Consider the following 18,271-nt stretch of genomic DNA (forward strand, 5'->3'; position numbering starts at 1 on the left):
ATATTAATGAAGGGAAAGACTTTACTTATCTATTCTGCTGCTTGAGGAGCATGAAGTATAGAAATTACCCATATAAGAAAAGCTTTGGGATCTTTCAAAACTACCCAGAATTGAACTTTGTTATTTCTTTGTATGAGTTGCAGCTGCTGAAATGTTTTTAGATGACCTCACTAAATAAACTTTATCTTGGGATTTAGAAAATAAGGGATGTCACACACATAAACCATGTCCCTTTTACCTTTATATGAATCATTTGTTGCTGAAAAATTAATTTACTTGATAGGAATCCTGGAGTTTCCTGTTATTCTTTTAGTAACTGATTAATTACTATACTTTTTAAAGCAGTCTGTTTTCATTCATATTATATAAACTATATACAATAAAAACAGTGGTTTGTGTGTGTGTTATATTTAACAATATATCTATCCAGTCAATGCCTGTTGTGTAGAATCCAGTCACAAGTCTATATCTGAGTATTTATAGAAAGTTTGGCCAGGTATGGTGGCTCATACCTATAATCCTGGCACTTTGGGAAGCGGAGGTAGGAGGATCACTGAGTTTCAGAGTTTGAGTCCAGCCTGGGCAACACAGTGAGAACTTGTCTGTACAAAAAAAAAAAAAAAAAAAAGAAGAAGAAAAAGAAAAATTACTGGGCATGGTGGCATGTGCCTGTAGTCCCAGCTACTCTGGAGGCTGAGGTGGGTGGATCACTTAAGCCTGGGAGATGGAGGCTGCAATGAGCTGTGATCACACCAATGCACCCCAGCCTGGGCAACACAGTGAGACCCGATTTCATAAAAAAAAAAATTAAAAAGCAAGTTTATATTTGATGATGATCATGAGATACCCCTAGAGCCATGTCCACACTCTGGCTGCCTGTGTTTTTAATATACCAATATATGGTTTATTTGGCTTGTAGTGTGTATGGGAAGTCAGGACAATTTCATGCAGAAAGCCTTATTTTTGGTTACTCTTGAAAATTTTGAAGAAGTAGCACTGCTTATCTGGAATTCCTGCATGCCAGTACTTGACTACAGGAGAGTATCTCAGTATCTGCTGCCCTCTGGGGAGTGGCCATTCTCTATCGTTTTCCATAGTTCCTAATCTCTGTTGTTTACATCTGGCCAGTTTTTTCCCATTTTGTTTCCTCCAGGGGGTATTTCTCTTGCTCTGGAGTCATGTAAGAATGATCATGTTAAGGAAACTTTGTTTTCCATATTTTATTTATTATTTGAAAATTGTGGTTTATGTATGATAGCTCTTAATTGGCCAGAATATAATCAAATCCAATAAGTTAGTGCTAGATAAATAAACTTTATACCTAATGACTAATCTTAATTTGCACGATCTTTATGGTCTACCTTAAATTTTTTAAAAACTCTGTCAAGTTAATATTGGTCACCAACCACCAAATGTCATTAATTTTATAGGAGATTATTTTTTGGTGGAAATCTTGAATGGAAATTCACTAGCTACCTGAAGTTTCCACTGAGTCAAAATTTTAGAGCTTTTCTTTCTTGCAGCAGTGTTTCTTTTTAAATTTTCTTCTATGCAGAGTAACAGTATAATACCAATGGAAGTGATATTTTATCACAGGTGTTAGTAGTTTGCTTGTTTTTGTCTTTAATCTTGTTTTTGAGGTAGGTGGTGTGGAAGAAGATTAAAATACACATTCATAAAAGTACATAAAACTTAAAGGTAGAGTTTAACAAATAATTTTAAAGCAAAAAAAAAAGTTTTAAACCAGCTTTAAAAAAATTACATGCCCTTTCTGTCATAATTTCCTCTCTCCCCAGAAATAATACTGTCTGCCTTTTAAAAGTCATTTTCCTGCTTCTCATGTATAAACATGATATACATGCTAAACATGTATACCTCTATTGACTAATATGGTCCAGTTTTGCCGGTTTTGCATATTTGGATAAATGGAATCATACTTTATATATTCTTCTTAATCTTTTACTCAGTACCATTTATGAGGGCCATCTAAATTGTGTTATGGTAGTTTTTTATTCTGTTTCTGTATAGGAAAATTTTCAGTGTATGAAAATTTCATTATTGATCAATTTTGTTAATGAACAGTTGGGTTGTTTCCAATTTTTGGTTATTAAAACAATACAACTATGCACATTTTTGTTCATGTACCCTGGTGCACGTTTTCATTGTTTTCAACCAGATGTATACCTAGGAGTGGAATGGCTGGATCATAGGGAATGACTGTTTCCAAGCTTACCAGCTAATGCCAAATTGCTTCCCAAAGTGGTTGTACCAGTTTACATTTCTACCAGCAAGAGAATGAGAATTTTGGAATCCCCACATTGTTACCAATGCAAAAATATAATATCTATAAGAAACAAAAACTTTTCTTGGGCATATTTTCTTTTAAATGCAATAAGCAGTACACATAAACGTATATTGCACTACAAGAAATGGTTGATGTATTTTGCTTAGGATTAATATTATAGAAAAGACAACAATCTGTTTAGCTTTAGAGGTAGTTAAGTAGTTGCTGTTATCAGCTGTTCTACACCTCTGCTCCCTCCCAGCCTTCATAGTTGAGAAGGTAGCAATATCTTTCAAATAACGGGAAAACACGTGTTTTCTTTGTATGAGAACTTGTTGCTACTACCTTTAAAGAAGATGGATTTCAACAGTATGACCTGAAATTGAACAGTTTACCAAGAGAGAAGAACGCTTAGCTAGATAGTAGAAGATTCGGTAATCATTAATTTAGGAATATTTTGCAAGAGGTATTTAAATTTTAGTGTAAATTTGATTTTTATCTATGACAATTTTGTTAGCCTTTGTGCCATTTCTTTGGGATAGGATTGTGCTATTTCTGTTCTGTATAATTTCTAAAGATGGTATACCTTTTTCCCTGGCAGAGACATTAAGCCCTGTAACAAATACACTAAAAGCAAATATGGAATGCCTAATGCAGTGTGACATATGTAATGGAGGATCTTATTTGAATTGAATAGAGCACAGTGAAGCTGAGAGATTTTTATTATATGTAACAGCCTGTTTCTAGGAAGAATTTCTTAGAAATTCTAGTTCTTCTATTATTTTGATACAGACTTACTTTCTTTGGCCTGCTTTTATTAGTAGACATCCCCAAATTTAGGAGGAAGTGCCCTTTTAGAATATCTGATACCAAAGGATTACCAGTTTGGCAGAACTATTTAGAGTTGCAAAGGATGCATACCATAGGGACATACCCATGAAAGTTGTTTTTCATTGATGTTTCCTTTAAGGAAGCTTTTTATGTAGAAAGAACATAGCACTTTTGGCTTTGGCACAATGCTTTTTCTCTTTCTCTCAAACATTTGTGTTTTATGGGGCAATATAACAGTTTTCTGACAAACCAATGGATACTAATTTTATTTGTAATAATTTAAATTGTTCTTTCAGTATTCTTTAGTATATGTCGGTACCTCTTTACAGTTCTGTAAGAAACATAGCTTACAATCTTTACAACTCTGCAGATGTATTTTTCCTTTATTATTCCTAATTATTTCATTTATTTCTATTGATACTAGTGTACAGGTTTATATTTTTTATGTATTTAGTTCAGTTATGTTACTTCATTTTCCCATTGGTTGCTATTTCTGCGTGTTTTTGCCATCATGTGAAATGCTGCTGGATATATCTTTAAGTTCCTAATTTTTGAGGTGAGATTTTCTTTAGGGTATGTACTCTAAAGTGAAATAATTTTGGGGTGATGGTTTTGAAGCACTTGGTGACACATTGCTCTGTAATCCTGGGAAGATAGTAAAGTAACCCATTCACAGTATTTTATCTATGTCCTGTTTCCTTAGATCCCTGCCAATAATGGGGCAAAGATTTTATTTTAACTTACTTTTGTTAGTTTAATTGATAAACATACAATGTATTTTAATATTTTTTATCAATAGTATTTAAAAACTTTACAATGATTTAATTGTCACGGGCAAATTTGGTATTTAATTTTTATCAGAATAAATCAGGAAACTGGTCTAAGATAGATTTTATATAGTTAACTTCTTTGCTGTCTTTTTATTTTCACTTTATTTCACTGTACAGAATTTTTCCCATGTTAAAAATGTGTATTCATATTGAGGTTTTACTTTAGCAAAATATCAAAATAATTCTAAAACATGGGAAATAATATAAATTCATAAGCTTTGTTGGTAAGAAATTTACTTACAAGAACTCTTCATTTCTGATTATTAATTTTCTAAAGTAGATGTTTAAATAGCAATCCAACTTTTCTCCTTTGAAAACTTTCCTTGGTGAGATTTATATATGCTGTTACATTTCATGGTAAACTTTATGCCCTTATAAATGTAACAGTCACTCAAAATTGGGAACAAAATTTTCCCAAGAAAATCATAAAGTTATTTAAAAAACAAGGATGAAACTAGATACAATTATTTTAAGTGTTAATCTTTGGTCATATTGTAGCATCATTTATGTGTCTTTTAACTCATAAGCTTTTGGTTCTAGTTAGTTCTGTGTGAGTCCATTTGATTTCAGTATTGGGATCAGGTAGCTGATCCTGAAGATGTTTATATCTGTTTAGAGAGTTATAAGTGATTTGAAGGTTAGAGTACCAGGGACTAGATTTTCTTCAGAGCTTTTGACTGAGTGAATTCCAGGCCATTTTCCTTTTTCCCTCAGCAGAGTTTTTAACTTTATGATAAAATTCAGAAGACCTATGAACTGAAAATAGAGAATATGTCTAATGATGAATTTTAGCATTTCTTTGCGTTATGAATATAGACAACAATTGCCATTAGTTATTATTTTTGATGCGCCAATGAAGAACATATATTACTATGTCAGGAATTTGTTTTAATATTTTTATACCTGTATTTCAATATAGATCATTTGTGTCATAATCCTATGTATTTTATGCATTTAATAACACGATTCTGAGAAGTCTGTATTTTATGCTAGATTGGCAAAGGGTTTGTGTTCCTCTCAAATTTAAGAACTATTGCTTAAGGAGAATGGCTTCTTTCATTTTAGCAGAGGACAGAACTGCCCATAATTCATGAAAGTTTGCAAAACCATCAGTGTTAAGTCTGCATTAGACTATGAGAGGGAAGAGCTGGCTAGGCTTGATTGGTAGGCACTTCCACTAGGGGTTTGAGTAAAGTGGTTTCATATCTGTCATGGGCTGATGAGCAATTTATTGCCTGCAAAAAATGGAGAAAATGAAATTTTTGGTTACATAAAAACATGCTGATTATTTTTCAGTTGTATAAATTTGTGATTATTGTATTATGTTAAAAAATGTAAATGAGGAAATAAATACCTGTAATGCCTTCTGTTAAGATTTTGGTGTATCTCCTTACAGATCTTTAAAAATATTACATATACATGTTTTTAGATGTATGTGTGCGTATTATATGCATATGTAAACAAATATGTATAGAAATATTCCTACACATGTGTATGTATATGTATATTTAGATGTCCTTTTTAAAAATTCTTTTGTATTTAAAGAGATAGGATCTTCCTCTGTCACCCAGGTTGTAGTACAGTGGTGTGATCATAGCTCACCGTAAGCCTTGAACTCCTGGGCCCAAGCAGTCCTTCTGCCTCAGCTTCCCAAGTAGCTATGTCTACAGGTGGATGCCACCATGCCTAGCTAATGAAAAAAAAAATTTTTTTTTTAAATAGAGATGAAGTCTTGCTATGTTGCACAGGCTGGTCTGAAACTTCTGTTCTTAAGCAGTCTTCCTGTGTTGGCCTCCCAAAGTGCTGGGATTACAGGCATAAGCCACAGCATCTGGCCAGATACATGTTTTTAAAGACAAAAATGAGATTATGTCGTATAAGTAACTTGCCATTTTTGGAGTTTAGATTTATTGAGATGTAATTTAGTAAAATTCACCCTTTTTAGTGTATACGTCCATAAGTCTTGACAAGCAGAGACATTCAATTCTCACTATAAGCATGATACAGAACAGTTCTGTCACCCTCAAAAATCTCCTTGTTCCTCTTCTGTAGTCATCTCTTTCCTCTTTCAACCATTTATTTCTTTTCTGCTCCTTTTACAAAATGGTATCATACAGTTTGTAGTTTCAAGTATTGTTTCTTTCCTGTAGCATGTGTTTTCCTTTATGATTTTTGGTTTTGAGATCATGCTTCAGGAATCTTTTATCAAATTGATGAGAATATTCATGTATATATTTTTAAAGAATTCTATTTTTTTCAATTTTAAAAATTTTAAGTGTTCAGTCTGGTGCTTATTTTAGTGTAAGTTGTGAGGTAGGAAATCCAATTAAAAATCAGATAGTTCAGCTGTATTTATTAAGATTGATTTACTAATATAATGTTCTTACTAAATATTGATTTCCTCACAGGTAACACAAGTAGCAAGACAGCCGGGAACCCCTACCCCATCCCCTTATTCAGCACATGAAATAAACAAGGGGCATCCAAATCTTGCGGCAACGCCCCCGGGACATGCATCGTCCCCTGGACTCTCTCAAGTAAGATAAACCTTTTTTAAAAAAATAAGAAATGTCCTTGTAAAAGCATCATTTTTGTTTTTCTAAAGAGACTCCTAAGCAGTAACATAAAACATTACTTGTATAGTAATTTCTAGTTTGTCTTTGGCATCTTTTCAGACTTAACTTCATAAAGATGGCTACTAACAAATTTCACACATTTCATTTTGGAGACATTAAAAATTAACTGTCAGTGATATTTAGTTTTCATTTTCATTGTTTAAAAGTTAGAGTTTTATTCTAAAGTTTACTAAAAAACCCCCCATAAAGCACTGATTTGCTTTTCGATGCTTAATCTGCTACCATCTCCCACCCCTTTTGGGTGAAGCATTAATGGTTATTTTCTACTTATGTGGAAACTTGGTGTCTTCCCCTCTTGAGTAGCATCAGTGGGATTTTTTGTTTGTTGGTTTGGTTGTTTTCTAAGTCGATTATTTTAATTTGATAGGCTTAAGTTTTTGTTGAACTGTTAAAAGAATTGTGAACCCCTTAGTTTATTTCTACTTAATAGGAACAACAGACATTCAGACACTGTTTAAGGAAGATGTTCCTATGTGTTCCTTGCACTTAAGTTGTTTGCCAAGATATGTTGTTCAGCTTGCACCGACCTACTGTTGCAAGCTTGTTTGGATTTCCTTGTGGTTAAAAGTTGGCTAGAGTTATAAAGTCCCTTACAGAATGTGGACTGAGTCAAGCCAATAACATTGACCTAACTGTGTGAGATTATCAGTATTTACATGTAAGAGCTACTCTTTTGATAATAAAAATCATTTTTATAACATTATTCGTGATTTTAGCCTCCATATTTTAGGTCTTTTAGAGCTTGAATAATAGGAGAGATCAGGAATTACTAAAAATAATGCTAAAGGTGGTGATTATAAGTTATGGGCTGATTTTATTTTTTATTCTTCATTATTTTTTAGAGACAATTTTTATTCCTTCTTTATTATTTTTTTAGAGACAGGATCTTGCTCCGTGGCCCAGGCTGGAGTACAGTGGCGTGATCATAGCTCACTGTAACCTCTAACTCCTGGGCTCAAGTGATCTTCTTGCCTCAGCTTCCCAGTTAGCTGAGACCACAGGCTCATGCCAGCATGCCCGGCTAATTTTTTTTTTTTTTGGTTAAATTTTTTGTAGAGATGGGGTCTTGCTATGTTGCTCAGATTGGCCTTGATCTCCTGGCCATGTGCTGATTAATTATATTTTAGACCATAGAATGTTTGGAAAAGGAATGTACAGTTTGCCAAACCATGACTGAAATAGCCCTATTAATGAAGATATAAATAAATTTGTCAAGAACTTAGTGCTATACCTAAACTTAGTCTAAATAATTCTTACATAATTTTGAGTTTTAAACATTGAAAACAAAACAAAATGAGCTCCTGATTGTTTAAATGAGGTTCTTGTGTTGGGTTTCTTAGACTGAACACAACCTCTCAACTTATTATTAAGGTGTATTAAACTGAGTCTAATCAGGAGAGAAAAACTATGCACTCTCAAGAATATAAGATATAAAGAGCAAATGCTTACCTTAGGGCTGAGTAGAGGCTTAGATAGGGAGCCTTTCTCTGTAGGGTTGAGCCAAAGGTTGTGGTAGAAGAGCCACTGTGGTACTGTTCAGAACTTGCTGAAACTCTTTGTTCTGGAACTTGCTGGAAATGTGCCCTATGAAGTATTGGGGAAAGCTTTCTTCTCCAGCACCAATCTCTTATAGCCAAGAGCTGATGCAGTGCACACTGGCTAAAAGGCTCCTTACCGCATGTCTATTTCCCACAGACAACTCAAAACATTAGATCTACTGGATCAGAAGTCCCAAGTGGTAGAGCAGCTTGCACTGCGCATCCCAAATTTGCTGTAGAACCTTTGTATATTGTGTTCCTTACTCAAAATTGGAAACTTCCTAGGTGACTCTGTAGTTGGTTAAGGTGGCACATTCAGATGTAGTATATATGTTGCCTCTAAATCCAAAAAAGGCCTACCAAACCTACCTCTTATTTTTTGTGGTAGTTTTAGGTGAGAGACTGCTACCCCTACCCTGGGCTAAGATCTTGACCTTGTTGGAGAGGGCATGGTGTCGCTTTCTGAATGAGAGTGGTGCCATTTCAGTGGAACTTACTGAAAATCCACCCTCAGAACTTGTGAGAATTCTGCCCTCTAGGGTGCCGAGGGAAAGCTGTTCGCAGGGAGGTTTCTTAGAAAAGCCACTGTGCTGCGTATCTTCCTGAGGGAATACCAGGGGTAGCTCTTGGCTGCTGGGTACTGTTGCTTGCTGTGCACTGAAGCAGAAATCTTGCTTTGATGAAGCTATGTCCATGAGGGGAGCTAGTCACTAGAGAAGCCATCTTTTGGAGAAGCTGTCTGGGCTGCAGGAGCAACCTGGAACCAGGGAGCAAAACCCTTTCCTCCTACATATCTCTAGAGCCTTCTACTGACAAAACTTAATGTTGTGTCGGCTGAAATGTTAAAATATTTATAGAGCTCAGATCCATTTTCTTATTACAGGCAAACGGTGAATTTTGATATGAAAGACAAGCAGTTGATAACTGGCATGTAAGGGAAATAGCTTAGTTTTCCATTTGAAATTCTTACTGTTTCAAGTTGTGATTTGACCCAAGCAGTTGGCCCAAAGGACTTAAGTTTTCTGAAAGATAGGCTGCTCGCAAATGCATAGTTTGCATTTAAGAAAAGATGGTCTCCTAGCATCTCACTTGTTGAATCCTCAAGTGCTGTTCTATATGCCATTTTACCAGGTGCCTTTAGAAACCAGAGTACGTGAATACCAGGGAGAATGTCCACCAAATATTGTGTTGCATTCTTTTGTGGTCTGTTTTGCCACCATTTTGCCTAATCTGATGAATGAACCCAGTAAATCACACCTGGTTCAATGCCCTTTTTTCCCCTCCATCTTTTCAGAGAGGGAAGCTTCTATGGATTCATCTGTCTCCTAGCAATATGTTAACGTTTGTTGATATGGTGAGGAAGTTTTTCTAAACTAGCATACCTAGAAAAATGAAGAGTTCCATGGGAGACTCAGTTTTTTTTAGGTTTCACAGTTGAAACAGTTTGTAGGGGCAGATGCAAAGCTTCCCTTCTGCCCACTCTGAGGGTTTGCTGAAATGACTGATGATAGATTAATAGGAGAAAAAGGCATACAGATTTATCAATGTGCATGGACACATGAGAGTCCTACATATATGAAACACAAAGAAGGGAGAGATGGTTGAGGCTTGAGTACCCTCTTCATAGGGAAGAGGGAAGCAGGGTGGGGAATGGGCTATTGGGAATTTTAGAGGGGGAAGTAAATGATTTTTAGGTGAAATGAATGAGTCCAAATTACAATAGTCTGAGACAAAGTTCCTCTGAGCTCCTGGGAGGTGGCGGGAAGGTGAGGAATGAGACTTCAGTGTGAACAAAAGTTGTCTTATTATGAATGTTAAATCTCCTAGAGAATCTCTTTAAGAGTTACCCTCAGAAGTAAAACGAAAAGTCTGTCTTGATGTGGTGATGGCTTTAGTCTCTTCTCTTTTCCATGATTAATCTTTTCTGATTATTTGATGAGCTTCTATGGGAGGGTGGTCTTAAGACAATTGTGTTTCTTTTGGAAAGACATTTTCTTAGTCATATCTCTGTGCCCCACCAAGTTCATTGATGGTAATGGAAAGAAGAGCCTTCAAAATAGAGGGGAAAGGATTATAGGCTTGAAGTCAAACCATAGGTTCTAGGGCTGGCTTTGTTACTTTCTGGTTATATGATATTGGGTAAATTATTTAATATCTCTGGAACTTCGTTTCTTCATCTGTTATATAGGGGGAAATTAGAATTCTACTGCCCTGTAAGAGCATTGTTATGATGATTGTGTAAATTCCTGCCTCAGAACAGGATTTCCTAAATTTAGTAAGTTGCATTTATTATTTGTATTCCTGCCAGACTTGGTTCTCCTCAAGATTTATATATATATATACACATATATATGCATGTGTGTGTGTGCATGTATCCTTGCCTGCTAATTCTTTTATTTGGCTACCTGTCGAGATTTAGTGTGAAACTTAGAAGCTATCTCCAAGAGTTTGAAATGTCTTCCATGTCTTTGCCTTTTCTGATGTTCAGATAAAGTAGGATATTAGGCTTGGTTATTTTCTGTTGGTGGTAATTTGTTTTATTCTTCTATACAAAACAGATTCAGTCAACTGAGGATAAGATCAAAGAAACTATTTTTTAGCTACATTGTCCTTTTTGATGTGACAGTCTCCCCTTCTTCTGTGAATTAAATCTTTTTGTCCAAAGTAACTACCTATGTCTGTGACTCAATGTTTGACACTCAATCTACTAAGGTCTAAGTGAAAGAAGCTAAGCTGAAGAAAAGTGAACTTCATAACTTTGAAACATGAAAGAGGGAAAATGAAGAATATTGTTTCCAACCTCCTCTGCAATCTCATTACCTGCTTCTTTCTCTTTGTTAAGACAGGATTTTATACATACACAGGTGCTTCACCACACCTGTGTATGTGCCAAGTTTTAAGGCTTAATGTGCATTTCCCTTTTTTACATGAGCTGTAGTTCTTTCTAGCTTTGTCCTCTCTGGAGATTTTGTTTAATTAGTCAAAGACTTTAGACTATGACATTTCAGACAGTGGTAAATTGGTGAGACAGAGTCTTTATAGGCATAGATTCTTTTCAGTTTCCCTGAAATGGCAACACTTTTGAACAGTCTTGAAACCCAGCATGTCTGTTCTCTGGGAAGAGTAAATAGTTTGGAATTTAAAAGTATCCTTTGGTGGCAGATTGCAAAGTAAATCTCCCTGGGGAAGTGCACTCTCTAGGGGGTCAGGAGAAGAGACTCTCTAATTTAGAGTTCCAACCCTCCTAACACTGTTTTATAATTTAACCTATGGAAGTTCCTACTAATGCCCAGTTTTCTTCTTTGTGAATGAGCAGCTTTTGTTAGATGAGATCAGAATTTTCTTTAAGACCTCCATGGGTTTTGGACACTAACTTGAAAGTAGCCATTTGTTGTTATGGAAAATTATAAAACTATTTTAGATTTAAAATTACCCAAACTTTGCCTTGTTTCATTCTGTTTTTTTTTTTTTAAGAGAAATTTGAATTATTTAAAATTACTTCTCAAGATAAAAACAAAAGAGACTCCTACTTATTGCTTAATTGGTGATGCACATTTGCTTTAACTTAGTTAATTTTTACAAAGTAGCAATTACAAAACAGACCAAACTGGCTCTGATTAACTAGGATCAAAATCTAGGTCTTTTCTTTTTTTTCTTGGCATCATTGTCTAGACTTCTAGGCTTTTGGAGCTGTATTCACAGTAATTAAGTGAGAAGACATGCTCAAAATGATGCCAAAGAAGTGAGGTAATAGGTCTTATCTGCCTGCTGTTTCTGGATTTCGTTTGGCTCTCTGTTTTTTTCTGGGAGAGGAACTCCTTCTATAGCATATAATATATAGTAGCTGAGATGGTGATGGTATATGATCCACTGCTTAGATTCTTTATTGTCTCTGGAAATACTAAGCAGAGTTCTTCACTGAGGAGTATTGCTTGATCGTGATGCTTATTGTTACACCACAATTTTCATCATTAGTAAAGGATGAGTTTCAAATGACGGATGGTCCCAACACCTATTTTTGCTTTATCCAGCTTCCGGGAATCTTGTTTTATTTACTAAGGAGAATTTCTCTGTGTTGTCTCATAATTGTTCATTGACTGACTGCTCCAGCCTTTGTAAGCTGTTTTTTTTATTTATTTTTTATTTTTAGAGACAGGGCCTCACTCTGTCACCCAGGCTGGAGTGCAGTAGTGTGATCATAGCTCACTGCAGCCTTGACCCCCTGGATTCAAGCAGTTCTTCAGGTAGCTGGGACTGTACGCAAGCTCCATGATGACTGACTAATTTTTTAATTTTTTGCAGAGATGGGACTTGCTTTGTTGCCAAGGCAGGTTTTGTTTCTAAATCCTGGCCTCATACAGTCCTCCAGCCTCAGCCTCACAAAGTAGTGGGATTATAGGCTTGAGCCATGGTGCCCTTCTGAGACCCTGTCTCTACAAAAGATGTAAAAAATACTAGCTAGGTGTGATGGCACACACTTGTAGTCCCAGCTACTTGGGAGGCTGAGGTGAGAGGATCGCTTGAGACTGGGATGTTGAGGCTGCGATGTTGAGGCTGCAGTGAACTGGGATCACACAATTACACTACAGCCTGGGCGGCAGAGTGAGACCCTGTCTCAAAGGAAAAAAAAAAAAACTGAATGAAGTTGAATAGTGACTTTTCCTTACTGCATAAGCTTTTTTTTCTTTTTGTTACCTTTGTGAAGAATATAAATTCTGAGTTTGATGCATACTTCTTGTTAACCATGATAAAGTAGAGGAAGCTGTGAAAGTTTGCTTTAAGAAAACATCACATTTCATTGTTGAAATAGATGAGTATTGAATTTAATTTAAAAAAAGCAAAATTTATAGTTTTTATACTCCCCATGGCCCCCACTTTGAAACACATCATGTCTATCTAAGGCAGTATTTGAGGTGAGCTTACCAGGATTCTTTAGCATATCACAATATAAATATGAATATTTTATAGGCCTTTGTAACTTACTTTTAAATTAATGACATTTGCAAAGGCATGTTATGTGTAAAGTGTTTAATGACAATATTTGTTGACACTTTTAACAAAAAGTAGCTTTTTAAGAACTTACACATATTATCAACTTAAAAAAACCAAATGGAGGATTTGTCACCAAGGGGACCAACTCAGTGCAGTCAGTACTGCAGGTATCCAAACCCACACCAAGTCCCCATGTACCATGAATGCAGCTTCCAAAGAATCATGGTAGGCTTTTCTAATTGTTGAGATTTATTTTAATGTGATACTTGATTGGAAGAGTGTTCAGCTCTTTTGGTCATTTTTTGTTTTTATTTAAAAAATTAGTTGCAACTATATTTATAAAGCAACCTTGACCAAATGTTTTTCTAATAGGTGTTTCATCTCTCTCTCTCTTTCCATCCATCCTTCCTTTTTTTTTTTTGCCAAGGTTTCACTCTGTCACTCAAACTGGAGTGCAGTGTGTTTTCTGTTCACTGCAGTCTCCACCTCCCAGGCTCAAACTGTCCTCCTGCCTTAGCCTCCTGAGAGTAGCTGGGACTGACTTTTTGTATTTTTTTGTAGAAACTGGGTTTCCTCATGTTGCTCAGGCTGGTCTCGAACTCCTGAGTTCAAGCAACCTGCCTGCCTTGGCCTCACAGAGTGCTAGGATTACAGGTGTGAACCACCGTGCCTGGCCTAGGTGTTTAATCTTTTATGCAGTCCTGTAACTTACCTTGAAATGTGCCTAAAGCAGCTTTTATATGTTTGGTTATACTTCTCTTTGTATTGCCTGTAGCGGAAAAAAATTCCATTTATTTTCTTTTGACATTTCTGTGGTTAGTTTTTAAACATTGCTGCAAGAGTGATGGTTAAGTACAATTATTTTTCAGACTTCTCACCCTAAGTTTTGCATTCTGTTTGGCAAATTCACATGGCTGAAACCCACATTTTATCTAAGTATTAATTCAGCACTATTACAGCAAGCTAAAGAATTTTGTAAGAACCAAACTGATTGTGATTTTGTAAGCATTTCTTTACTTCTGTTTTATGTAGGCTCAGTCTTTTGTTGATGTTCATTTTCACTTAAATCCTGTCAGAGGAAAAAGGTTTAGGATTTTGTCTTTTACATTTGAACAGCTGTTTCTTTTGGATGCATCCTGGGAGACTCTTGTTTATTTCTCTGGCTACCTCTCATCTGTTTTAAGAAGTCATGAAAAACTCTGTTAGCATTTTTCTTGCCAGTTTACCTCTTGGGAATATCACACTTCATTTATTTCCCATAGATTTGGGAGAGAAACTCACTTTAGTGCCACTATTTTTTATCTGGTTGTGACATTCAGATTTTTAGATTTTTATGGTTCTGAAAATTGCTAATTCAGTTCAGCTGCAGAGATTAGCATGTGTCAGTAAATTTTAGGATGAGAAATAGAACAGGTAAGTTTTAAGAATAATGAAGAAATTGTGCAGTTTGACTCTTCAATTTAAAGTGCTTGTGATAGTTCCTGCAAAAATGTATATGTGATTCAGAGCGTGTTGTGGGGGAAGCGAGCAGACAGAACTCTGAGGGAAAGCTCAGCAGAGAGGTTGAGTACCGTAGTAGACATGTATAATACCATCTTGAGTTTAGTCAGGCAAATGGGTATATATGTCTATTCAGATTTATTGTAGTGGACGGGAGCATGCCAATTGCTATGAGAGAAATGAGAGAACAAGCTGTTCAGGACTGTTTTTATAAGGGATCAAATGAAAAAATTTACTTAAAAGTCACAAACTATAAAGTGTAGTATACAAAGGCTAGCTATCATTATAGAACTAAGAACTGTGAATTTCAGTGACTCAGCAATCAATAAAAAGCCAACAACACGCACATCTTGTAGATGATGGTCATTTTAAATTTTCTCAGTGAATAGTAAAGAGAGATTAACTTAGTTATATTTAAAGCAAATAGAATCAATTAAGTATAAAGAATGAATATTATAAATTGATATATAGAATGACTATTAGAAAATAAAAATGTTGGGCTGGGTGAGGTGGCTCATGCTTGTAATCCCAGCACTTTGGGAGGCTGAGGTGGGCAGTTCGCTTGCGCTCAGGAGTTTCAGACCAGCCTGGGCAACATGGGTAAACCCCATCTCTACAAAAATTAGCCGGGTATGGCGGCGTGGGCCTCTCGTCTCACCTGATTGGGAGGCTAAAGTGGGAGCATCCCCTGAGTCCAGAAGGTCAAGGCTGCAGTGAGCCATGCTTGTGCCACTGCACTCCAGCTTTGGCGGCAGAGTGAGACCCTGTCTCCAAAAAAAAAAAAAAAGAAAAGAAATTTGTTATAATTTACTCACTAAACCAACAAACTTTTTTTCTCAGTGCATACATTTATTTACTGTTTTTTTTTTTCCTCTGATGTCTAGTCATGCTTATAATGAGGTAACACGAAGGGCTAAGTCTGATTTCCAAACTTTTCATCAGTTGATGGACCCTTTTCTTTGTGAAGAATGATGAACTCTCAAGCTGTCTGAATTCTGTCTCCCTTGTGGGTGTGTTCTCTGTGAAGTAGTTTGTTTCACAGAAAACCCCTTAAGTAGGTGACATATTGAAGAAACCATGTTGCCAACATTTTGTTATACTTTTCATGTAAAACGTATTTCCATTTCTCTTCACTGCCAGTGTTTCTCCAGTTTCAAGTACTACACTATATTATTCAAAATTCTGTTTATTACTCCACATCTTATTACTCTTGATTACCATGAAAATTGCCCATCTTCTTTTATAGTTCAGTTACAAATTTTCACATGCCTGTTTAGTGCAGTTGTCAAAGTCTTATAGTAAATAAATTATGCTAAACTATTTCAAATGGAGAGGATTTTTAATACATGAATCTGTTGTACTGGCTGAATGATTAATAAGGGGGATGCTGAGGCTGGGCATTGTGGCTGACACCTGTAATCCTAGCACTTTGGGAGCCTGAGGTGGAAGGATAGCTTGAGCCCAGGAGTTCGAGATGAGCCTGGGCAACATAGTGAGACTTGGTCTCCACAAAAAATAAAAATAAAAAGGAGGATGCGGAGGTAATCTAGAGATTAATAACTGCAGAAAGCAGCTGACATCCCTGAGAGAAAGTCAGGAAAGGGGAAATACAAAGTAAATGTGATAAGACATCTGGACTGTGAAGCATTTTCATAACTTAAAATTAAAACGTAGTCGAATTAAATTTAAAGGAGTTTAATTGAGCAGTGAACGATTGGTGCAGGCATCCCCCAGAATCATGGCAAATTCAGAGAGACTCCAGGGGTACCTTCTGGTCAGAACAAATTTATAGACCAAAAAAAGGGGAAAGTGTTGTTAAAAAAAATCAGAAGTGAGGTACAGAAACACCTGAATTGGTTACAGGGTGACATTTGCCTTGTTTGAACACTCAGCAGTCTATGATTGGTTGAAGTATGGCTGCTGGGATTGGCCAAGACTCAGCTGTTGTTACAGCTGCATACTCTTTAGGTTTTCAGTCTTGTCTGCCTTTTAAGCTGAGTTAGGGTTCATCCACAGGGACTCAGATTTAGAAGTATGGAGTCCTTCTCAGACCATATTTAGTTCGCTTTAACATAACTGTAATAACAACACAGTTAAATTATCTCAATTCAGTGGTGACTCAAATTAGTCAAAAACCAAAGTCTAGGAATATGCATTTAAACTTGACACAGAAAGATTAAAAACATTCCTCAAGACTGCCTTCCCACCCCTTCAGATACCAGCCATACGTCCAGGCCTCTGGAAATTTTGACTGACTGGCTTCAATTTGGGGATCTCATGATCTCCTCTTTGGGTTTGATAAATTTGCTGGAGCAGCTTACAGATCTCAGGAAAACATGTTTACTTGTTTATTGTAAAGGATATCACAAAGGATGCAGTTGAAGAGATGCCTATGGTGAGGTATGGGGGAAGGGGCACAAAGCTTCTCTGCCCTTCCTTGGTGCACCACCCTCCAGCAACTTCCATGTGTTTGGCTACCTAGAAGCTCACTTAACCGTGTCCTAGATTTTTTGGAGACTTCGTTATGTGCATGATTGATTAAACTGCTGGCCATTGGTGATCAAGTTGACCGTTAGCCCCTCTCCTTCCCCTGAGGTTGGGGGTTGGACTGAAAGTCCCAACCCTCTAATCATGCCCTTGTGATGATCAACTCTAGCTGCCAGTCAACATTAGCATACAAAAAGACAGACTTTGGAGATTCTAAGGTTTTTAGAAGTTGTATGACAGGAATCAGCACGAAGACCAAATATATATTTCATAATATCACTGTGGTGGTGTCAGAAACTTTACATTCTGAGGGGCGAGGAGAGAGAGTGTATCTGTAAAATATTTGCATGTCACTAACGATTATTGATATAGAACATCTTTTAAAATGCTTATTGGCTATTTGTCTATTTTTGGAGAAATGTCTATTCAAAGCCCTTTGCCCATTTTTTAATTGGGTTGCTTTTCGTTGTTGTTGAGTTGTAGGAGTTCTTTATATGTTCTGGATATCAATTCCTTATCAGTTATGTGATTTATATATATTTTATCCTATCCTGTCAGGTGCCTTTTCACTTTGTCGCTAGTGTTCTTTACAGAAAGTTTTTAATTTTTGGATTTTTTTTTTTAAATTGAAAAGATTTTTGTTTTCTTTTTTAGTTTGTAAAGGTGTGCTTTTTTTTTCTGTTTCTTTTTTTTTAATTGTACTTTAAGTTTTAGGGTACATGTGCACAATGTGGTGGTTTGTTACATATGTATCCATGTGCCATGTTGGTGTGCTGCACCGCTTAACTCGTCATTTAGCATTAGGTGTATCTCCTAATGCTATCCCTCCCCCCTCCCCCCACCCCACAACAGTCCCCGGAGTGTGATGTTCCCCTTCCTGATTTTTTTGAGACAGGTCTCATTCTGTACACCAGTCTGGAGTTCAGGGCGTTGGACACAACTCAACTGTAGCTTCCGTCTCTGGGATACAAGGGATCCCCCCAGCTTATCCTCCCAAGTAGCTGGGACGACAGGCATGTGCCACCATGCCTCGCTCACAAGTTTTTAATTTTGATAAAGTCTAATTTATCGTTTGTTGTCTGTGCTTTTGGTGTCATATCTAAGAAAACGTTGCCAAATTTGGTGTTTTAAAAGTTTCCCCCTATGTTCCTTTGTTGGAATTATATACTTTTA

The 18,271-nt window shown here is 36.3% G+C and overlaps 1 protein-coding gene across 12 annotated transcripts in view; it reads left to right on the forward strand.

The window, feature by feature from the left end:
- The window catches only part of EIF4G3 (eukaryotic translation initiation factor 4 gamma 3), a 369,656-nt gene that overhangs the window by 125,957 nt on the left and 225,428 nt on the right, over positions 1–18,271 (forward strand). For all 12 annotated transcript variants that reach the window (XM_063631630.1, XM_055261042.2, XM_063631629.1 and 9 more), the window contains one exon: positions 6,354–6,482. Coding sequence is in view for 6 of the 12 variants with exons in the window: in XM_063631623.1 (XP_063487693.1) it covers positions 6,354–6,482 (129 nt within the window). In the remaining 6 variants the exon portion in view is untranslated. The remainder of the gene's footprint in view (positions 1–6,353; positions 6,483–18,271) is intronic.

The sequence above is a fragment of the Symphalangus syndactylus genome, chromosome 22, assembly GCF_028878055.3.
Source record: "Symphalangus syndactylus isolate Jambi chromosome 22, NHGRI_mSymSyn1-v2.1_pri, whole genome shotgun sequence".
Lineage (NCBI taxonomy): Eukaryota > Metazoa > Chordata > Mammalia > Primates > Hylobatidae > Symphalangus > Symphalangus syndactylus.